This window comes from Lissotriton helveticus, chromosome 7 (genome assembly GCF_964261635.1).
Source record: "Lissotriton helveticus chromosome 7, aLisHel1.1, whole genome shotgun sequence".
NCBI lineage: Eukaryota > Metazoa > Chordata > Amphibia > Caudata > Salamandridae > Lissotriton > Lissotriton helveticus.
In genome coordinates, this window is record NC_136068.1 from 980184656 (window position 1) to 980208592 (window position 23937).

Here is a 23937-nt window from a genome sequence, read left to right on the forward strand (position 1 = left end):
TAAATCGTCTCTTTTCCAAATCGTTAACCCTCCTGACGGTCTGCCCTTTCCCCCCCACCTTGCGGGGACTGAGTATGAGGCAAACCCTATTCGGAATTGTTCTTCCCGTGCCCACGTTTCCTGGAAGAGACATACATCGGTCGTGTCTATGAAAGAACCCCAGTCAGGACAGGCCAGTTTGTTGCTAAGACCTGCCACATTCCAGGAAACTATTTTTATTGTAGTTGGGGACCGATCCCCCAACTCTGCCCGAGGGACATCCTTCCCAATGTAGTCAGTCTACCTGGTTGAGGCAGCTGTACCTGTTAATATGGAAGTAATCAATAGGCCTAGAAGTTTCATAGAGATTTGACCTGAAACCTCTGGTATGACCTCTTGGGCCCACCCTGGTCCACCCGTCATCAAACCCTGAGTCCCGTGGGGAATTTGCGGGTGGGTAGAAAAAGGACAAGGGGAATGGCTGAATTACTGTGTTCCCCGTACTGCCTAACCAGTTACAGATGTGTGAAACAATAGCTGGGTTCCTAAAATTTACCAGGATGCAATCCCCCTTGATTTTCTTTGTGGTGCATCCCACCCACGGAGCTCTTCGATCCATCATGATTTCGCTATTAATATTCGGGGGAAGGGGTCTGTGAATATTCAACCAGCTCGCCACTTTATTTTTCAGGGAAGCAAAGCTTTCTACTGCAGGGTCTCTAAGCTCAGGGACACCGGTTAAGACCACTACGTAAGGAACAGTCTCAGGGGGTAAGTTGACTACATTTTTCGAGTTTGCTCTGCTTGCGTCTTGCGCAGGCCGAGCACCCGAACCCGTTAATTTCCTAGTCAGCCTGTTGGAGTTCGCAGAGACTGCGGACTCGGATATCTGCGCTGGACTAGAGGGAGAAGTTTGCACAGGGGCAGTTACTGGTGTGGGGGCGGTAGGCAGATGAACATTAGCTACAGTGGGGGGGTTAGGAGGACAGGTAATTACTAGGCTAGGGATGTTAGATGAAGGAACAATAGGTTGGTTCGTTGGGCGGGAAATTACTAAGCTAGGGGGGTTAGATGGGGGAACAACCCCCCCCGTTTGCCCCGAACATTCTTTGTGTAGTCCCCATACTTTTCATAAGGTCCACAATGCCCCCGGTGGCCATTTCTAGTGCTTGTAGCCTACACTCAATACAGTCTAGTCTAGCCACCATGGGGTCCAGCAGAGATTTCATGGTATTGCTTAAAGTGCGGGTAAAGTTATCCTCCCCCCCCCCCCGGTATGCCCCTCCCCAAACCTGAAAGCAGCTGGCTGTACTACCGTCAAAGTTTGCGGGGCAGACTGCAAATATCATTAACTGATGGAGGGGAGACCCGATCCGCTGTGGGGCCCGTAGTCTCAGTAATGGTAGAGCGAAGATCTAATTTAAGCTTTTTCCCCACCCTTGGTCTGCCTCCCTCGTTTCCTTTTTGGAACAGCCCCTTCCCCCCCCCCTCGAAGCTGGGGGGAGCTAGAGTCCTGCACCCCTTCAGATAACAGACCATTATCAATCATTGGGACAGAAATGACCTCAAGAATAGCCGGCAGATAGTCACTGGGCAATGGTGGACTAGGCCTTAACTCTTGCAGGACAGATGATATTGTTTGGTCAATACTGTCCAAAAGGGCGTTATGTGAGTCCTCGCCCTTTTCAGGGGTTTTGGCGTTCGCTATTAGACCCAAAGAGGATCTCCTGACACTTTCAATCCCCTGCGAAAGTCTTCTTTCTAGAATCGCTAGTTCATTAGCCACCAGTGAATTAGCTCTAATGAGAAAATTGTCCAAAGTACCTGCCACCATGGAAGAGGATGCCGTGGCTTTGCTTCTCATTTCCCTTGTCGCCATTATCCCTGGTCTTGGCTGAATCTCTAGTTCAGGTTGTGAACGGGCTTTGTGATGTTCAAGGGCAATCAACCGCGGACCGAGAGAGGTGTTCCGGTCTTGCTCAGTCTGTAACAGGCTAGAACGGGCCCGCCCGGGCTTCCACCAGCGCCAACCCGCGCGCGTCCCGCGTGCGTCCCGCGTGCGCGTGTTGAATGAGGCTAAGTAGGAAGTGCTGAGGGCGCGGGGCGGGAAGAGGACCCAGGTGCGGCCGGTGTCTAAGGCGCTGGGCAACCTGGTCCTCGCAGTCCCGCAGCTGGTTCGCAGAAAGGCCCCAAGTCAGCTTTATCCCTGGTAAGGCTGGCGGCGTCCCACTCAGAGCAGCAGAGTCCCAACACAAGTCTTTCAACCTCGAGCGGCTCCCGCAAAGCGCGGGCCGCGAGGCGCTATGTAGTGCTGGGGGGGCGGGAAGAGGACCCAGGTGCGGCCGGTGTCTAAGGCGCTGGGCAACCTGGTCCTCGCAGTCCCGCAGCTGGTTCGCAGAAAGGCCCCAAGTCAGCTTTATCCCCGGTAAGGCTGGCGGCGTCCCACTCAGAGCAGCAGAGTCCCAACACAAGTCTTTCAACCTCGAAAAAGGGGGAGCCAGTGCGCTTCCAGGAGATTTTATATGATTTTTTTTTTAATGTTGCTGGAGGGGCTGCTGTGCCCCCTGCAGCTCTCCACGACATTAAAAAAATGCTAGGACGTGCCTCTTCCTCTTGTTGGCGCACCACCAGGATAAAAAATAATGTCCAAAACGTTTTTACAGGCAAAGCAACTATCTGTTTTTACTAATCTCTGATCATATCCTCTGATAGGCAATATATTCCATGTCATTGATGTCATAAAATTCCTTGTCCACATTGCAATTTCTCCTTGACCTAGTCCGCTCCCCTAATGAAATAGCTTTGATCTGTAATTGTAGATGTGAACTTGAGGCGTATAAGATGGCATTGCAATATGGTTTTTTTCTTCACTACATCCTACTTTCAAATTTTTGGTCCCTTGCATATAATTCTACATCCAAAATGGTAATCTTATTTTTTTTACTATATGTCAAGGATAAGCTCATATTTTTGTCATTTTGATTCAAGTGAGAGAAACATTCAAAGAGTTCATCCTCACTACACTATCTTTAGGATACCATCTTTAAACCTGGTACTGATTTGGATTTTATCAAACCATTTTAAGCTGCTTCTTTTGCCTTGCTGTTTTGAGCACAAAATGTTTTGAATAAATGTAATGTATTTATGACATTGTGCCAAAGTCCGCGGTGTACTGCGCGTGAGCCTACCTGCACGCTACCTGGGGTCCCGACCTGCTTCAGCCTTGCCTGGGGTCCCGACCTGCTTCAGCCTTGCCTGGGGACCCGAGTGACTTCAGCCTTGCCGACCGGAGTTGCTGCCTGTTTCCAACTGCACCAGCTGTCTCCTCCCCCCGCCGCAGCCCTCGAACACCGGGACTGCCGCAGAGCGGGGGAGTAGAGACTACAGCCCCCAGAAGCCTCCGCGACTGGCCCGGAAGTCGCGTTGAGGCTTAGCGCCCGGAGGCACCGTTAAAGGGGCTGGCCTTCCCGCGTCGCGGGACCGCGCGCGGGGCCGTGCTCGGGGCTAAGCCCGGGCAAAGGGCGGGCCCTCTGTGGCCCTCAGAGGCCTGAGGAGCCTAGGCTGGGCCACAAATCCTGGTCCATTCAATTGCGTGCCAAAAGTTAATCATATAACCAACCGAATACAGCTCTCTGTCAATAGCGGATATGGAGCCTAAGCCCAACGCTAAGACTATGGTTAAAAAAACGCCGATTCATACACGCTCGGTTACAAGGAACACTGTTACAGCAAAAACTCCACTACCATCTCTAACTGCAATCGACCGCATGCTACAACAGACAATCGTGGTAGTAGCTAACGCCATTCAAAATACCGAGAGACGTTTATCTTTACCATCCAGTGATTGCTTAATTTTACAGTCATCACAAACTGAAGAACTCACAGTAAATAATACAAATAACATAAATGTGACATCACTCTCAAATGATTCTATATTAATGCAATCTTATACAGGTCTCCCTGGGGCTGAGTTAATTCAAGTGGAAGACCATCTCACAGACCCTGCTGTGTTTAAAGATAGGGAAAGCCGACTGTCTTTAACTCCCAACTTGTTAACCAATGATACACCGGTTGGGGCTTTGGGGCCGAGTAATGAGCTCAATGCCAGCGCGGTATTGATTCCCTGTGATATCGAAGATCTCATCCCTACAGCCGACCCACTCAACAACAGCTGTGCAGACAGCACGACCGACCATGGCTCTGTCCACCGTAGACCTAGACGCACATGCAACAGGAAATTATTGGCCCCAAGTAGGGTGTATGTGAAACAAAGGGGCAGGAAAAAGAAGGCAACATCACCGTTATTAGATCAGGCGAACGGTGGAGAGCCGTCACCACCGCAGCCCAGCTTAAATGTAGGACTAAGGGATAACTCTAACCCAACTGCACTTAATGGGGAGTCTTTAATGTGTCACCTTATGGATGTCATGAAGCTCCTTATCGCCCCTCTAACTGACAAACTGGAGTTGATCTGTAAAAAAGTGGAAAACTTGGAGAAATTGGGTCTCGCCAAGTTAGAAATCCTCGAACACCTGGGTACACAAGTTATACCAAGTTCTTTGCACGCACTCCCCAGGAATGAGGATAATTCGACCGTTAGCAATACAATAAAAATACCGGGTATACCCGCCAGAAATGCGGCCCCCCGTGGCAGCCACTGGCAAGTTCGGCAACCCAAATACCAATAGTTCTGATATTGCTACAAGAGGGCCTAAGGGGGTCAGAGGAAGTGAGGCAACGGGTCATGTGTCAGTAAACGGGAACCCTCCAGCACGCAGCTACTATAACAATACTATACCCGCTGTGATCAATCTCCCGCCAGAAAGCAGACCATATGTGGCAATTCTTGCCAATGTCCCGAAACTGAAACCCTCTCAATTTGAAAATACAGAGGCACTAAAAAACAAAATTCTGTACTGGCTTGCTCACAACTGCGGATTCCCCCTAAGAGGGGCAAGTCAAATCCTCTCAACCCAAAGGGTAGGGTGGGTGGGACCTAGTAAAAAGGAAATAAGCGGGGACTGTGTAATCATAAATTATAAAACCACTGAATGGGCAAGGGACTCTATCTTGAATGCACCGATCCCATCAGATAATGATTATAATACCACCTTGTTCCCCCTGGACTACTTTTATAGGAACCAGGTGGGATTTAAAATTCCTGTGCAGAACTTTAAACACCCCAGAGCAATACATATGTCTCATCCGCCTGTACAGCAGGCACCAGTACAACTAGCTGAGCACCCAAGGATTGCTTATGACTATGGCACCCATTATGTACCACAGCAATTACCGAACCTAATTAGAACACCAAACCCCAATTATTTTAATAACCCCAATGTACCTGGGTCAGGAATTAGCGTTTACGATCAATATGCAGTTCCAACAGCTAACAGGTTCCAGATATTTAACTCCCTAGATGAGAATGATTGACTAGGGGGTACTCACGCCGCTAAGCCACCCGGTATTGAGGCCCCCGGGTCGATGGACACTGCCTTAGCAAACTCAAATGACTCAACCCTGACAGATGTAATTATATGCACTGGCGATAACCAATTGGAAACCCCGTTAACACCTTTAACCACAACTATCATTGACCCACCACATGTAACTTTAGAAGAGAACCTAAGGGCCATTACTTGGAACATAGCAGGGATAGCTTCTAAGGTAACTACCCCCATCTGGGATGATTTCATTAAACAGGGCTTCGACATAATCTGTCTGCAAGAAACCTGGCACATGGATGAAATACACGTCGAAGGATACACTTCTTTTAGTGTGAAGGCGGTGGCATCCCAGGCTGGCAGAGCCAAGGGAGGACTAGTGACCTTGGTATCCACCGCATTGACGGAGTTTAGTGTTAGCCATCATGTAGTAGTTGGAGAGCATGCTTCCGTTTTGCGCATGGCCCATAGTAGATGCAGAGATTTAATAGTAGTAAACTTCTACAATAACATTGTGGGGCCTAAACGGGGAATGATTATTTCTGACATAGAGCGGGCCATTGATGTGACTTTATCAAGAACATCTAAATCAGCCGCAATCTTATGGGTAGGAGATTTTAATATTAAAACATGTAACTATGCTGTGGTATATAAATAAATAATACCGGATCTATTTTTGAATGAATAAATGGATAACAGATAGCTCAATAAATAAGAGTCAAGATTCGAGGTAGTAGGAGTTTTGCAGGTTTAATACAGCATAAGGACAGGAACAGGACGACCTGCACGGGGACAGGATGGCAGCGCTGCCGGGGACAGGATCGGAATCGGCGTGCTAACATTTAATAACAATACACGATCATATATACTAAAACAGTTGCATTACAATACATACGATAGGCGGAGCAGTGGGTGTGGTCAATAGCAGTCGCGAAAGATAAGGGTGAAAGTAGGTGTAACAGAGGCGTATACATAGACATGTGATGCAAACGTAACAGACTATGTCATAAATGAGGCGGACATAAACACCATAGCTGCGGGGCTTCTTTTTAGCCCCACTTCAGTAGCAACTGCCTTTTCTCCTTATTGCATTTGCTTAGTTGTCTTCAACATTGTCCTGTTTTTACTCAAACTATTACACTAATCATCCTCAGATAGCTTCATCCATTTAGTACCTTTCTTCAACTTTTTCTCGTGCAAGGGAATGCTATTTTCCCCATTTCATATGTCTTGGTGGGCCCTCAGAACCTCTCTTCCCAAAGACACGACTGAAGCATAGTTCATTTTTAACAGTTTATTTATCTTCCAATGCATTTCGGACGACATTTGTCCTTCGTCAGGGAACAAACTGTAAATAACAATAGAACGTGTTTTACTGACTCGTTTTAAAAAAACATACATATATCACATTTTCTTTCCATATCACATCTAGTTACCACTCATTTACAACTAAATCGGTTCTTCGATTGCCCGCCCTTTCCCATGCCTTTCACAACTCCCCTCTAGGTACTCACTCACTGTTTTCCCATTCACTTTAACCGTTCTATGGGTCTACCCCCCTCACAGCCTGCGTTCATCTAGCATCGCTTATACCTTTAATATTTATCCTCCTTCAAACAACCTCTAGCGTCTCCGTTCAAATCTCCCATTATTCACCCTTAACTCCAGCATTCCTACTCGTTTCTCCCTTCCCTTTGGACTCTCTTCTATTCTTTCCTTTTAACCGACGCTCATACCTGCTGACTGGAAAGCATCCTTCTTTCTTCGTAAATGCGAACAACACCCGCTAAACCTCGTTCCTTCCAGCTGTTTTAAATAGGAGCCTTCCTACCTCCTTACTGTTGACCCACCCCTTTCTTAACCCGCCCATTCATTGCACTTCCTCTCTACTGTCTAATTCAACCCGCAACTTCAACTCCCACAATCCCCTGTGCAAGGCATCTCGAAACATCGTTAAAAGTCTTAACGCACCACATCAACCGAAACATTTTGTGGCTTATCCAGTGTAAAGACAGTCTTTTAAAACATTATCCATTCTTTTTTGTTCATTACTTGTCCTCTCCATTTGACTTGTGCGCATAAACTCGCTGGAATGAACCAAGTTCTTACTTCCTTGCACGGCATGTTTTCTCAGTCTTTTTTGATACTCAAATAGGTTGGGTGCAAAACCCCACTGGGCTAAACATTGACATCATCACATAAACACGGGTTGCACTCCGTTATTTTTCATCACCAAAGTTTTCTTGCTTTTTTCATCTCTTTTAATCCAACTCTTAAACCTTTATGCGGCGTGCTCACTGCTTTTCGTGCCAGCCCACACGACACGTGTCGAACATAAACACCATAGCTGCGGGGCTTCTTTTTAGCCCCACTTCAGTAGCAACTGCCTTTTCTCCTTATTGCATTTGCTTAGTTGTCTTCAACATTGTCCTGTTTTTACTCAAACTATTACACTAATCATCCTCAGATAGCTTCATCCATTTAGTACCTTTCTTCAACTTTTTCTCGTGCAAGGGAATGCTATTTTCCCCATTTCATATGTCTTGGTGGGCCCTCAGAACCTCTCTTCCCAAAGACACGACTGAAGCATAGTTCATTTTTAACAGTTTATTTATCTTCCAATGCATTTCGGACGACATTTGTCCTTCGTCAGGGAACAAACTGTAAATAACAATAGAACGTGTTTTACTGACTCGTTTTAAAAAAACATACATATATCACATTTTCTTTCCATAAGGAGAAAAGGCAGTTGCTACTGAAGTGGGGCTAAAAAGAAGCCCCGCAGCTATGGTGTTTATGTTCGACACGTGTCGTGTGGGCTGGCACGAAAAGCAGTGAGCACGCCGCATAAAGGTTTAAGAGTTGGATTAAAAGAGATGAAAAAAGCAAGAAAACTTTGGTGATGAAAAATAACGGAGTGCAACCCGTGTTTATGTGATGATGTCAATGTTTAGCCCAGTGGGGTTTTGCACCCAACCTATTTGAGTATCAAAAAAGACTGAGAAAACATGCCGTGCAAGGAAGTAAGAACTTGGTTCATTCCAGCGAGTTTATGCGCACAAGTCAAATGGAGAGGACAAGTAATGAACAAAAAAGAATGGATAATGTTTTAAAAGACTGTCTTTACACTGGATAAGCCACAAAATGTTTCGGTTGATGTGGTGCGTTAAGACTTTTAACGATGTTTCGAGATGCCTTGCACAGGGGATTGTGGGAGTTGAAGTTGCGGGTTGAATTAGACAGTAGAGAGGAAGTGCAATGAATGGGCGGGTTAAGAAAGGGGTGGGTCAACAGTAAGGAGGTAGGAAGGCTCCTATTTAAAACAGCTGGAAGGAACGAGGTTTAGCGGGTGTTGTTCGCATTTACGAAGAAAGAAGGATGCTTTCCAGTCAGCAGGTATGAGCGTCGGTTAAAAGGAAAGAATAGAAGAGAGTCCAAAGGGAAGGGAGAAACGAGTAGGAATGCTGGAGTTAAGGGTGAATAATGGGAGATTTGAACGGAGACGCTAGAGGTTGTTTGAAGGAGGATAAATATTAAAGGTATAAGCGATGCTAGATGAACGCAGGCTGTGAGGGGGGTAGACCCATAGAACGGTTAAAGTGAATGGGAAAACAGTGAGTGAGTACCTAGAGGGGAGTTGTGAAAGGCATGGGAAAGGGCGGGCAATCGAAGAACCGATTTAGTTGTAAATGAGTGGTAACTAGATGTGATATGGAAAGAAAATGTGATATATGTATGTTTTTTTAAAACGAGTCAGTAAAACACGTTCTATTGTTATTTACAGTTTGTTCCCTGACGAAGGACAAATGTCGTCCGAAATGCATTGGAAGATAAATAAACTGTTAAAAATGAACTATGCTTCAGTCGTGTCTTTGGGAAGAGAGGTTCTGAGGGCCCACCAAGACATATGAAATGGGGAAAATAGCATTCCCTTGCACGAGAAAAAGTTGAAGAAAGGTACTAAATGGATGAAGCTATCTGAGGATGATTAGTGTAATAGTTTGAGTAAAAACAGGACAATGTTGAAGACAACTAAGCAAATGCAATAAGGAGAAAAGGCAGTTGCTACTGAAGTGGGGCTAAAAAGAAGCCCCGCAGCTATGGTGTTTATGTTCGACACGTGTCGTGTGGGCTGGCACGAAAAGCAGTGAGCACGCCGCATAAAGGTTTAAGAGTTGGATTAAAAGAGATGAAAAAAGCAAGAAAACTTTGGTGATGAAAAATAACGGAGTGCAACCCGTGTTTATGTGATGATAAATGAGGCGGAAACATGGAGGGGGCTACCTAAGGAGCCGGGACCTCTGACCTAATGGTGCGCGCAAACTGGCAATGACGTGTTACTAGGAGAAGCTGGGGGCTACGAACTCTGTGCTAGGAGCAGAGACTGAAGTCTGGAGAGTCAGGGCGACATGTACCTAAGCAGTATCTAGTATCTGATGTTTAGAGAACATGTTGATAGAATCCAAAAGTTATCGGGGTAAAGGCGAACAGACTCTAAGACTGGAGCATGCATTATTCTACATGTAGTGCGTGATGAAGAATATTAAATGAGCATTAAATACAGTATTTCTCTTACATGGAGACGTAAAGGCTAGACTATGACGGAAACTATTGATGCAGTTCAGTAGCTTAGGAATGCAGAGAAGGAGGACTGAACTGATAACTGGAATCATAACATACTCTTGGCAGACTCAGAGGCAGAGCTAGGCTGAGCCGGGCACTGTGAGGCAGGAAGTAAGTGAAGGGTCGAGGATACAGGTGGGGGCTGTATCGCTCCTCAGCGAGGCTTCAGGAGACAGGAGCTGAATCTGATGTCCGGGCCCTTTTGAGGCCTAGAAACGGGGACTTTACAATGGAATAACGTGTACACTGAGAAACGTGGCAACGTAACTTTACATAGGCCTGATATTCGTAGTATTCACGAGAACTGGAAACTGGCATACTAGAGGTGGACACAACTGTAATTGCGTCTTTAATCGAACATAGGGAATACACATGCATATTAATCATGCACAGATAACATATGATGGAGGACGCGTAGGGACACAGAACATGGCAAAATTTACTTTTCCACATTCCCTCCTTGTCACTACGTTTCCATCAGGAAACATCAATATTCATGATACCATCTATCATTTCATACAGTATCATTTGCTCGTCTCGAATTTTCTTGGAACGGGATTTAGAACGGGGCTGGGGACTAGGAATACAAGAGGTAGCACAAATGCCGCAAATCGCAGGGCCACATTGTATACAGAGGCAGCAGCTGAATATGATCGCTACGGCAATACCTAGAAAGGACAAGACTTTCCATCCCCAGGCGGAAATTATATTCCAGAACCAACCGGACCATGTCCAGGTGCCTGGGTCTTGGTGTAACAGATGGGCAATTTTATGGAGTCTGGTTATAGCTGAATAAACAGACGGCGCGTTATTTGGAATGAAAATGCAGCAACTAGATCCGATGACTCTACAGGCCCCGCCCCTATCGGCCAGTATGACGTCAAGGACGAGACGATTCTGTAAAACGACAAATCTCATAGCAGATTGCTCTTCGGTTAAGTTACCTAGAGCAGAGGCAGTCTCATTGACTACTACTTCAAGGGTTCTGGTTAACCTACGAATAAGCTTACTATTCTGGATAGGTCCTATAAAGAAGAAGAAACCTCTATTGAAATCTGTATACTGTTCTAGAGCAGTTTCAGTATAATCGACAATGGGGGACTCCCTTCTATGTCTAAGGTGTACTAGATGTGTGTTTCTATGATAATCAGATGGGGCTAGGAAAACAGGTGGCAGTAGGAAGGCAATGTAACAGGTTCCCTCCCAATCGAGGGGCAGACGAACATATGCGGTCTGACCACAAATAAAATAAGAATGACGTGAAGCTTTGAAAATAGATTTCCCACTGTCACTGTACTTGACAATAGTAGTACAATCGCTATGTCCTACATGTACGGAACCATTATTTCGTACACATAATTCGCCTTTGACTGGTAGTACTGAAATAGCAGGTAAGTCTGGAGTGGAATCAGACTGAACATTCAGGACCATGAAATTCGAAGAATAATTACCTAAATTGTAAACTTCATTTTCTAGATCTAACCCTGTTCTGTGGGGAAGACCTTGCTTGTCTGGGAAACATGTACTGTTAAGAAAAGACATATCTGTTGAAGATGACGTTAACGTGGACCATGCTCCACACGAACCATTATGTGAAAATGGATAAGGAAAGAGTGGCAGAACTCCCTTCGGTGTCTGGAAAGGGGGGAGTCGACCACACACCCAACAATTTGTGGCATTGCTGGTCTGGTGTGAATAATGTAACATGCGGATGAAAGAATTGTTACGCATAGCGAGGCGGTAAGAAAGTTCATGAGGAGGCAGATCACTAAACGTGTGCTCTACTGTAGCATTAGAAGACTTATTTACATGAGAAATTGGAAAATACAAGTAGAATGCATAACTGGTGCAGGAAATCATAACACTGAGAAATAATATGAAACATAGAAAAACGATACATCGGATTGAGTTTTGACTAACTCTCTCACTATGGGGGTCTATTTTATACATGTCAGAAACCGGTCTAACCGTTTCACCTAGGGGAGGACTTAGACAATCAAACTGGCTGACTTATTTTACTAGACCTTAACTTAAGCTTATACTCCTGTTGCGGAGTTTTCTCTAACAGGGAGGGTGCAGTATCATTGTCTTTTGCGGGACAGTCCTTAAGAATAGTACTTTGGCAGTCCTTTGAATCCTGGGAAATGTTCTTTGAGACTGGCTTCAATCCATAAAATTTTTTAATATGCGAAAGATGCACCCAGCCTTTGCGTCCCTCCAACTTCACGGCTGTACGGGTGGCCAGGAGGACCTGTCGGGGCTCCTTCCAGCGAGGCTCCAGTGGACTTGAGCGATCGAAATTTCGCACTAGGACCATGGATCCGGGAACGATTTCATGCGGTGCCACCTCGGTATTGTCTGGAAATGCGGCAGCAACCTGTGAACGACAAGAGTTGAGGGCAGACATCAAGGAAGCTAGGTAATCTGTCAGCATATTACTTGAAACATCGGTAATACTTCGGGGTCTAGGAGTACCCCACATGTTAGGGGGGCGGCCAAAAACGACCTCATACGGGGACAGGCCTGATCTGGAATGTGCGACCATGCGCATATAGAACAGGGCGACCGGCAGAGCTACGAGCCAGTCCACACCTTTCTCTTGACAAACCTTTGCAATTCGGATTTTCAGGGTCTGATTATGTCTCTCTACGAGACCGGCTGCTTCAGGATGGCGTACACAATGGAACTTCCACTGGTACCCTAACAAAAGGGACACATGTTTCATGAGTTCAGATGAGAATGGCTGGCCGTTGTCAGAATATACGACTCTAGGGAGTCCGTAACGGGGGAAGAACTCACGAACCAACTGCTTGGCAGTGGTCGCGGCTGTGTAATCTGGGACTGGATATGCCTCCGTCCACCTGGACAAAGCGCATACAACTACAAGGACATACTTGAAACCTCGACATCGCTCCATCTGAATGTAATCCATCTGGAGGACTTCAAAAGGGTGGTCAGGGGGCTGGAATCCACCTTGTTCCACCGGGACACTTTTACCTGGATTGAACTGACAACATATCATACAGGTACGGACTTTCTGCTTGGCTGCAGCTCGTAAATGCTTGTTGAACCAAATATTCTGGATACTGTCTAACATAGCTTTTTCTCCTAAATGTGCTGGACTATGTGCGGTATTAATAATGACTTGAACCATGGAGTCGGGGAGAAACCATGTGGTTCTACCCTTTGTTACCCATCCCTGATCTGTCTGGACCCCTCCTTGTTCGGACCATTTCTTGATTTCCTCGGGAGTAGCATGTAACTGGATATCTATGACATCTTGAGTAGGGTCTTTAACTGTCATGCATGTAGTCGGATCTGGAGTGTGCGTCTGTGTCTTATTAACTGGAATGTCTGGAGTCTGAGCTGTAAGCTTGGCTGTGCGATCTGCTAGATCATTACCCTGGGAAATGGTGTCAGTAACTTTCGTATGTGCTTTGCATTTCATGATAGCAATGGATGTCGGTAAGTGTATGGCATCTAACAGAGCTTGAATAAGGAGACCATGCTGAATCTTGGTTCCATGAGAAGTCATGAAACCTCTCTCTTGCCAGAGCACTCCGAAGTCGTGTACAACTCCAAATGCGTAACGTGAATCGGTGTAAACATTAACTTTCAGGTTCTTGGCGTGAATGCAGGCTTGTGTCAGAGCAACTAGCTCTGCTGCTTGAGCAGACAGGGTGTCAATACGGTGCGTCTCTATAACATCAGTGTCAGTAGTCACTGCATACGCGGCTACTAGTTCTCCTGTACTAGTTCTCATGCATGAACCATCCACATAAAGTGTCAGGTCGGGATCTGGTAATGGAATATCTGTCAGATCTTGTCTTGGCTTTGTCATGATGTTAACTACTTCCACACAGTCGTGTGTGGCAGAATTCGAAGTAACTGATGGTAACAATGTAGCAGGATTTAAAACGTTGCAGCGTCTGATTTCTATGTGTGGCTGGAACAGTGTCAATTCATAACCTGTTAAACGTGCAATTGTCAAGTGCTGAGTTTGTGTTCGGTTTAAAAGAACTTCCACGGAGTGTGGGACTTGTACTGTCAAGGAATGTCCTAATACTATGGAATCACTTTGTCTGATAGCTAGTGCTGTGGCTGCAACTGACTTGAGGCACGCAGGCAGAGCCTGGGCTACAGGATCTAATGTGCTCGAAAAATAAGCACAAGGCTTGTACTGTCCTGCTTGATCTTGTGTGAGAACAGATAACGCTGTACCTTCGCGTTCTGTGACGAAAAGTGTAAAAGGCTTACTGTAGTTCGGTGTTGCTAGAACTGGAGCTTGGCATAGGGCTTTCTTTAACTCATTGAAACTAAGTGTATGTTCAGATGTCCAAGGGAGGACAGTCGATACGGCTGCCTCCTGTGTCGTTAACTGTATCAGTGGTTTGGCTAGAAATGCATACTGAGGAATCCATTGTCTGCAATAAGAAGGAAGGCCGATAAAAGCACGTACCTCCTTCTGGGTCTTGGGCTGAGGAAGACTCGCTATTAACTGGATACGGTCTGGTGTCAACTGCCTACCCCTCTTGGACAGTAAGTGTCCTAAGTAGACCACTTGCTGGACACAGAATTGAAGCTTAGACGGGGACACCTTGTGCCCCATCTCGGCTAGGAAATACAAGACTGTAAGGGATGCTCGCTCGCAAGCACATTCAGAACGGGCTGTGATCAGGAGATCATCGACATACTGGAGCAGGGCAGTGTCAGTTGGCATGTGAATGTTGTCTAGTTGTCTCTTGAGTGCTTGACTGTAAATACTAGGACTTTCTGTGAAACCTTGAGGAGCGCGTGTGAACATATAGCTCCTTCCATTTAAACAAAATCCGAAAAGGAACTGGCTGTCTGGATGAATGGGGACACTAAAAAATGCGTTCTTGAGGTCTATGACAGTAAAAAATGAAGCTTCGGAATCAATGGCTGTCAATAGGGAAGAGATATCTGGGACAACTGGATACTGGGGAATAATACATTTATTAAGTTCTCGGAGATCAATCACTTAACGATATACTGGAGGTGCATTTGGATCAGCACGTTTCATAACAGGAATGATCGGAGAATTACATACATTGGAGTCAGTTTCTACAACTACTCCTTGAGCCATGAGCTCGTCAATAATTTTGGATAAGGCTGCTACAGCCTCAGGTGGCAATCTATACTGTCTGATTCGTGGCAGGACTACACCTGGCTTGAGAGTCACACGATGGGGTGTGATTTGCATAAAGCCAACATCAGTTGGACCTTGCGCCCATAGATGCTGTGGAACATTAGACAATCTGGGATCAAAATCTCGTAATACATAGTGACCCTTGAAGTCACGTAGGAACAATCGTATTCCCTCGGGGGAACAGCATATAACTGCACCTAATTCTTTCAGTGTTTTAATACCTAATAGATTTTCTGGACATGACTTAGTAAGTAACAGATCAGTAGTGCGGGACAGTGGACCTACTTCTAGAGTAACTGGCTTTGATATTTCATTTACAATAGGTTTTCCTGAAAATCCAAGGGAAACATTTCTTGAGCCTGAGAGCGGAGCCCCTGGAACTTCGGCGTGACTTAGAGTGGTCCTACTTGCCCCTGTGTCAATCAAAAACTTTCTGTCTTTCCCTAATACTTGACTATGAACATAGGGACCTTCTTGATCTACAGGTATCTCGATGAGAGGCAAGCCTACCTCCCTCTCTAGGCTGTTTCATGAATACGGTTGATACTCTGGATACTCGGACTGTGCATACTGGTACATCTGCTGTGTAACATGCTGTGTTGCAGCGATAGGCTGCGGAGCTGTAACTGTCTGTGGTGCAATCTGTGACTGAGGAGTCTGTGAAACTTGCTCTTGTCTCGGCGGACATGGTCTTTCTTTACTCTTACCGGTAGCTATGTTGTGTTTCAGAACTGCACACTCGTTTATAAAATGACCTGGCTGTTTACAATAATTGCAGTTTCCTTTAACGGGAGCTGCAGGATGACTGGCTTGATTTGGTCCCCTCTTCTGACTATCTTGAGGAACAGATTGTGCAACTAGTACTTTCATTTTCGTGTCTTTCATACGTTTTCTCTCATGATCTTGTTCTTCTCTGATTCTATTCTGGTGATATTGAAGCATCTGTAACATTTGGGACGGGGTATTAGCTTGCCAGGTACTTTCGACTTTCAAAACTCGGTTTTTAATTTGTGGACTTGAATTCTCGACTAATTTAGTAACAAAAAGATGAGGGTATGACTCGCTACTTGTCTTGAGGCCACTGTTTATGGTAAAACATTTCTCAAATCTGGAATAATAATCACTAATATCTTCGTCTTGTTTCTGTTTACAGGCTGAGATTGCATCCCAGTCTTCTTTTCTAGTTGTCAATAACCTAGGCAAAACTTGTATTAATAATTCTGGTAATTCTTTACATTTATCTCCAAGACCGGTACCTGGTACTCGTGCCTTGTCTTCAGCTTCTAGAACTGTCCAATCGATCTTTTTCTCTCCCACCTCCCATTCTTTTTCTTTGAGTTTCTCATATACCCCTGCGGGCAACAGGACTTTTAACATTTTAATAATATCTGGATACGTGTATTCTCCCATACGGAGCATGTCTTTTAATTCTCGGTGGAACACTGCTGGATCTTTATCATGACAGGGAATTAACTTTTTCATCTCTAAGAGTTCCATCTTTGTGATCGGGGTGTAAACAAACACTCGTTGCATTTCACCACCGTCTGTCTTAACTGGATGTACTTCTCGTAACGGATTCTGTCTGTCTATGTAAAAGGGTTTACTTTCTGGGGGTGAGGCACGAACAAAATGCGGGTTCAGAAACGTTCTGTATTTGTGGCGCTGTTCTAGAATGACACTAATCAAATCGGTACCTAAACCTTTCCATTTATACTGGAGTAACTCGTTCAGGACATCGTGTAACGGACCTGGATCAGAATGTTGACCCTCATATAAAGTAATGAGGTGCTGGATCATATACATACCCACCAGTCGTTGCTCGGCTGGGGGCAATTTCAGAAACATTTGTGCCACTATTTCGTCTGGAAAAGTGGTAGAATCAGTAGTCCATCGGACTGCTGATCGGGCTAGTTCTTGTTCATGCATAGTACTTAACTCGTTATAACCGATTCGTGATTTCAAAATGTGATCGGTAGCTTGAAATACTTGTTCCAGAGAACCTTGTTCTGGTGCTGGATGATGAAAAATTGACTTGTGTTCTAGGCGCAAATGGCGATCTGGAAATCTAGATTTTCCTACATACGCTATTCTGTCGGGATTCTCGTCCTCTACCTCTTCTGTAGAAGAGTCATTTTCTTTCTCGCTTACTTGTGCTTCTTTACGTTGTTCGTGTACCCTTATTATTTCTTTACGGATTTTCTTGTACATACTCTCTATACTACTGATAGTCTTATGCTTACCCTCGGCTATATTATCACTCCACCTTGTCAGGACTTTCATTTCGGCTCGATCTTTGGTCGGATAATCTTGTTCCCTTATTAGACAATTGATCAGAAACTTTAATATCATGAGCTGGACTTCAACTTTTCTTTGGCACATGACGTCACTAATACTTTCTGGATCATTCCCTGTACGGATGAAACGATATATTCTGTCTAGATCTTCTTTCATATCTGGTAGGGTGACTAGATACTCGGTCACCTTTCTCACGCGTAATGAATATAAAACCATACTATCCTCGCCTGGGACTGGATCATAGCCACATTCGGTAAGGGCTTTTCTTATTTCTGCAACAGACTGATACCTGGGCGTACGCTGTGACGCTTGTGCATGTAATTCGGCTAACGTTAAACGCTTATGTGGCGGCGGGGTTTGAGGAGGACCTCCCCCTGCGGCCCCTAAACTAGAGTCGTCTACTGATGCTCTTCGTCCTGGCAGAGTGGGAAATGGAAATGTAGGCTGGACTTGTATGGCAGGCTGGACCGGGGGTACCGTAACAGGTACTCCGGTGTCTGGAGGAGCGGGAAGTGCCAGATTTACAGGGACTGGCGGAGCAGGAACAGGATTTGCATATTCTGGGACTGTGTCGTCCAAATAGGACGAAATGAAAATATCAGCTGCGGTCGGTTTGTGACGTAGCTTGGTCGGAACTAATGGTGGCGGGAAATTACTGGATGCCTCTGGGGTCGCTTTTGGCAAACCCTCGGCAAGAAGAGGATACATACCCTTAATGAGGGCGTTCCTCTGTCTGTCTGTCTGTTCGGTTTTGACTCGTTCACCTATCTCGATTAATTCCCTTTCTTGGGCTCGTTCTAAGGATTCTCTACTTAGTTCTGACTTTCTGATTTCTTTTTCGGTTCTTTTATGAGATTCTTTGCGCCATAACTCAATGGCATCTTTCTGTGACTGTCTGGCTTTCTTTTTCCATAATGCTTCTTCTACTCTCATGATGCACTCGGCATCCCATGTACCCGATACGGGCCATCTATACTTTTCCTCTAACTGTTTGGTATACTCTACCCATAAATCTAGATACAATATGGCGCTTATGCCATGCTTCTGATACATAAAATGACCTGGACTGTCCCTAGGCAGAACAGGAACTGCTGCTTCTAGCAGACCTTTTCTGGTTTTTAACTGACGCAGTTTTGAAAATAGCGGCATGACTGAACTATAATCTGGACACAATACAATACACAATAAACACGAGAATCACTTCGCACTCATACCACGACATTAAAATACATGAAGAACATTATGAATAACAGTTCGAACAGAATACCACCTGGAATACGGAAAACAGAATACATGAATTTTCTCGAGAACAGAACTGACTAGAACAGAAACTAGATGCACTGCTGAAACAGTACGAAACTTACCGGTCTCATACAGAGACACGTCAGGACCCGCATCCACCGAAGTGGACACTTCGTTTGTGGGTCTGTGTACCACCAACCCACGGACCAGAGTCAATTAGATTGACCCTGTCTAGATACTACCCCAGCAACGGTACTCACCGGGCAGCAAGAACGGAAGGCCTCGGACTGGACTGGACTGCTTCGACGCCGGACGGACGAACTTCGGACTTCTGTTACGGGTGGGCCTCCGGATACCTCGGACCTTGGACTCTCGGCTTGGGCTCTGGTCGGGACTCGCCGCGTTCCTCCACCGTCTCGTCTGGATGCTGGACCGCCTCCTCCGTCTCCTCCGTGGGCCTGAGGGATACTTGAAGCAGAAATATCTGCCGGTGCGCAGAAGAGTTCCGTCACGACTGCAGAGGGTCAGGGGGCCGGCGTGGCTTCACCGACGCGTGGGGAAAGGGCAAGTCCCTATTCGGGCGCCATTATGTGGTATATAAATAAATAATACCGGATCTATTTATTCATTCAAAAATAGATCCGGTATTATTTATTTATATACCACAATGCTCTTAAGGGGGCCTGTGGCCACAGGGAGGAGTATTCAGGAAGGGATACTAGTGTATATAACCATTTCCCACATAATAACTATGGCAGCGCATTAAATAACCTATTAGCCAAATATGACCTGGATCTTTTAGAATGTAATAAGAACAAAAACAATGTTATGTGTCCAACATTCCATGGGAGAAATAGCCAATCATTTATTGATCACATTATGATATCCTGTTGTGTAGTTTACTCCAATGTGTGGGTAATCGAACAATCAGTAAGTGATCACAATAGTGTAACCGTTGAACTATTGGGATGGGGGGCCAAAAGGAATGTCTATAGTCAACCAATTCATGACATTGCGGCTGAAAGACCAAACGGGATGAGGGTGAAATGGATAAAAGTTGACCCAACTCATTTTGTAGCCAATGTGATCTTAAAATGTAGCAGTGAGGTTGAGTATTGTCTGTCTTCTAATACATGCCCGCGAACCTTGTTATCCAACTTTCTAAACATTACAAAAATGATTGAGAAATCCTTGATATACAGTAATCGGAAATTAAGGAAGGTCAAGGCTGTGTGGTTTGATGAACATTGTGCCCAGTCACTAAAAAAGCTAACAACATCATTAGATGCTATACCAAGAGATGCTAGTAAACTCAGGGAAGAGCGGCACAACTACAAAACTGCACTTTTAACCAGGAAGAAGGAATTGCAGGATGAGGCATGGGCAAAACTAGACTTGGCTGCAGATACAAAAGATCATAAACTTTTTTGGGAAGAACGATAACATTCCAGAACTAACTTCGCACGTCAGTTGCCGGGCCTGGATAGCACATTTTACTGGGATTTTTAACTCTGATTTTACTCCTGATTTTACTCCTGATTTTAACTCCGATGTTTTAACCATAAATACTGACGTTACTACCTGCTTTAAATGGGAGAAAATATTGTTTACTGTGACAGTAAGCGAGGTGATTGAGGCAATTGAGAACAGCAAGGGGGGAAAAGCCCTTGGGCCCGATGGGGTCCCTGTGGATTTTTATAAATTTGAGATCATCCTATGGGCCCCCATTCTGACCCGTTATTTTAATGCTGCAATTGAAGATAAGTTACCGACCTCATGGGGACAATCAATCATAGTGCCACTATTTAAAAAGGGTTCCAGGGCAGAAGCACGAAACTATCGCCCAATTTCACTCTTGGACTCGTCGTTAAAGATTTTGAGTCGCGTTCTCCTGGTGAGACTAGAAACCTGGGCAGAAGACAATAATATCCTCTCACCTATCCAGTATGGGTTTCGAAGGGGCCTAGGAACTATGGAGCAGTGCGTGAACCTGGAACTTATTATCGGCAAGTACACGAAAGCCAAGGAAGGGAATTTGTTTATGTGCTTTGCCGATTTAAGTTCCGCATTTGATCTGGTGGAACACGTGCTGCTCTGGCCAACACTTCTTGCCATGGGCGCACCACCAGAAATCATTCACCTCCTGGCCAGAATGTATAGTAGTCTTTCAAGTAAGGTTAGATTCGGAACAGATGGTGAATGTACCCCCTTTTTTAAAATCGGAAGAGGCATCCGACAAGGGTGCGTGTTAGCCCCACTTTTATTCTCTCTTTTTATTAATCATGTTGATCAATTTTTACGAGAATCTAATGCCGATGCACCGATAATTAATGGAAAGCAAATACCCGTCCTTTTATACGCGGACGACGCGGTCCTGATTTCCAGGACCGCGAAAGGACTGCAAAAGTTAATTGACAGGTTCTATATTTTTACACAGGGTAGAAAGCTTAAAATTAACAAAGGTAAGACGATGACTATGACCTGTGGAAAGAAAATGAGGAAAAATAAGGCATTCTTTCTGGATGGGGAAAAACTTGAGGCCGTCCGGAATTTTTGTTATTTAGGCATCACCTTTTCAGGAGATGGGAGATGGGCCAATGAACAATCATGTGTTGACCTGAAAATGATCAGAAATGTAAATTGCATTTTCAGATTTGCATCAAAACTCGGGGGTCGCAGAATTCGTGAGATTATCTCCATCTACAATTCAAGGTGTATGGCCTCTGCCCTGTACGGAGCTGGGATATGGGGTTATAACCCCCAAATTGCCCTGTCCATCCAGCGGGAGGAAAACAAGTACTTAAAACGATTATTATGCCTCCCTGCTGCGGCCTCTAGCGAGATTACACACAGAGAGCTTGGCCTAAATTACGTTACAGATTTGATTGCATTGCGTCCCTTGTCCCTATGGCGATCTATATGGTCCAAGGAAGAAACAAGGTTCACACAGGAAGTAATTGTGGATTGTATTAAACTTGATCGTCACTCCAATATCCCTTGGCTCAAAAATATACAATTTTGGTACAAGACCCTCTTTTGTCAGGATATTTTTAAAGATACCTTAACAGAGTCAATTTTAACAAAGCGTGACCTTAAATCCACTTACCTGGACCATGCAAAAGGGACTAGAATGAACAAGTATGCCATGCAAAGTACGTTTAACTTATATATGGAATACAACCTTAGCACAGGTCTATCTTCTTATCTTACATTTGTTAGTATTAACTCCCATCGCTTTGTCCTTGCGCGTCTGAGGCTTGGAATAGTTCATCACTTAGTGGCTTTCCCCATTGCAAAAAAACCTGGGATATGTCCGTGTCCATGTGATGGAAAATCCAAACAGAGCATCTGCCACTTCTTACTATTCTGCAATTTTTATACTGGTTTTAGAAAGTTTTATCTGAAGCAATTGTTTCTAAACTATAATATGTGCAATACAAGAGCCGCGATGCAACTGATGTTTAATTTATCTTCCCCAGACGTGTGTTATTATGTGGCCACCTACATTTTAAAATGTATGTCACTAAGGAAATCAATCATAATATGATTTTTATAATATGAATGTGTACTGCTTTGTGTGTAATTTACGGCCTGAGTCAAACTGTTTACATATGTATTTATTTGCTATGCACTTTACATTGCATATTTGCACCTGCCGAAAGTACCATATGTATACGATAGGATTGGTATTTTGCACTTTACACTAGCGTCTTTGCACAAACTTTTCTTACTATAATAGTTGCTGCTACAATGTTTATAGTGACTGAATAGCCTTTTTGCACTCAAATGAGACATGCTTTGTATAATAATATAACGAAAAATGGGTTTGGTGTATAGATATTGATATAATTTAAACTGTTTCATCATTTAAAACCTACATAAATGTGAATTTGAAATTGTATTTATGTATGTTGCTATATGGTTGTACTTGTACAAACCGAATAAAGCATTTTGAAACGATATAGTAATTTAGATTATATATTCTCTAGCCCTGTTTAAATCAGTTAATGACGAAACACACTGGCTAGAATGGAGAAATAAAAGGAGATTCCAGAATACCCTCAATGAATTATTCTGTGAATTTCTTTCAGACAACGGGAAGAGAAGGGTGCTCGGTGGACCAATAATGAATTGTTTGGGAGTTTTTCTTCTGAGTGATTGACAAACGTGACAAGCATCAAAGATGAATAATAATGCTTACGTGCATTTTTCAAGTTACAGGTATCCAAGCACTGTAAATAAAAGGTGTTGCTATTATTCAACTTTAATACTCTCACTGAAAGATTCCTGTGCTCTTACAAGAAATGTTATCTGTAATAGGAATACACAAACAGCAGTGGGGGCACCACAAAGACATTCCGTGCTGTTCGAAGACGGCGAACTTACTGGTAACATCTGCCTATGGCTACCCACCTTTGAATTATTGCCCACCAACTGTCCAATCGGAAATAAAGAAAATATTTAAGAATAAGTGGTATCCATTAATGTGTTTTTTTGTCTAAGTGCGTTACTGGAGGCCTTGTCAGATTATTTTCTCTAGGGATCATAGCATCACGATGCCAGTGTGTGATAGTGCACTTTAAAAGTGAATATATTTAAAACATGTAAATGGCACAGATGAGAATGGGAAAAAGATTACCAAGAGTTGATTCTTGAAGGTTGTCCTCCATCATCCAGCCCACAGTGGATCCTTCACGATCCAAAAAACCTAAGGATACAGAAATAAGACTGTCAGACTGCCCTGGTGTGAAAGGCCTGCTGTGGTTGGTGCTCATCAAATAGGGCATACCTGAAACCACCCGCAAGCTTCCACACAGTCTCCCATATTCACTCTTTCTGTTTTGATACCAGGCTTGTTGTTGAGATTTATGCGAGTAATCCATGCTTCAGATTGTGCAAGTTAATTCCTTGCAAGGATGCTTTGGGATGCTAGTACCATCTGTAGGGCCCTCATATCAAGGTACCCATGCTACTTGCCCTGGCTCCCTTCACAAATGTCCACACTCTGCTTCTTCATCCATCCATGCCCTTAAAACCTTAAGCAGCAAGCAGTAAAGTGACAATGAATGATGGTAACACCAAATGTCAACCTTGGGATAGTTTCTGTGCCTCAGCGAACTGCATGGATACCTTTTCAGGTGGTCGTCGCAGGTTTCTATTTGTTCCATTGTTACAGTGTGGAAA

The 23937-nt window shown here is 44.6% G+C and overlaps 1 protein-coding gene across 2 annotated transcripts in view; it reads right to left on the minus strand.

The window, feature by feature from the left end:
- CD74 (CD74 molecule) overlaps positions 1-23937 on the minus strand; it is a 106752-nt gene that overhangs the window by 32083 nt on the left and 50732 nt on the right. For both annotated transcript variants that reach the window (XM_078653597.1, XM_078653598.1), the window contains exon 8: positions 23393-23461. In XM_078653597.1, the coding sequence (XP_078509723.1) occupies positions 23393-23461 (69 nt within the window). The remainder of the gene's footprint in view (positions 1-23392; positions 23462-23937) is intronic.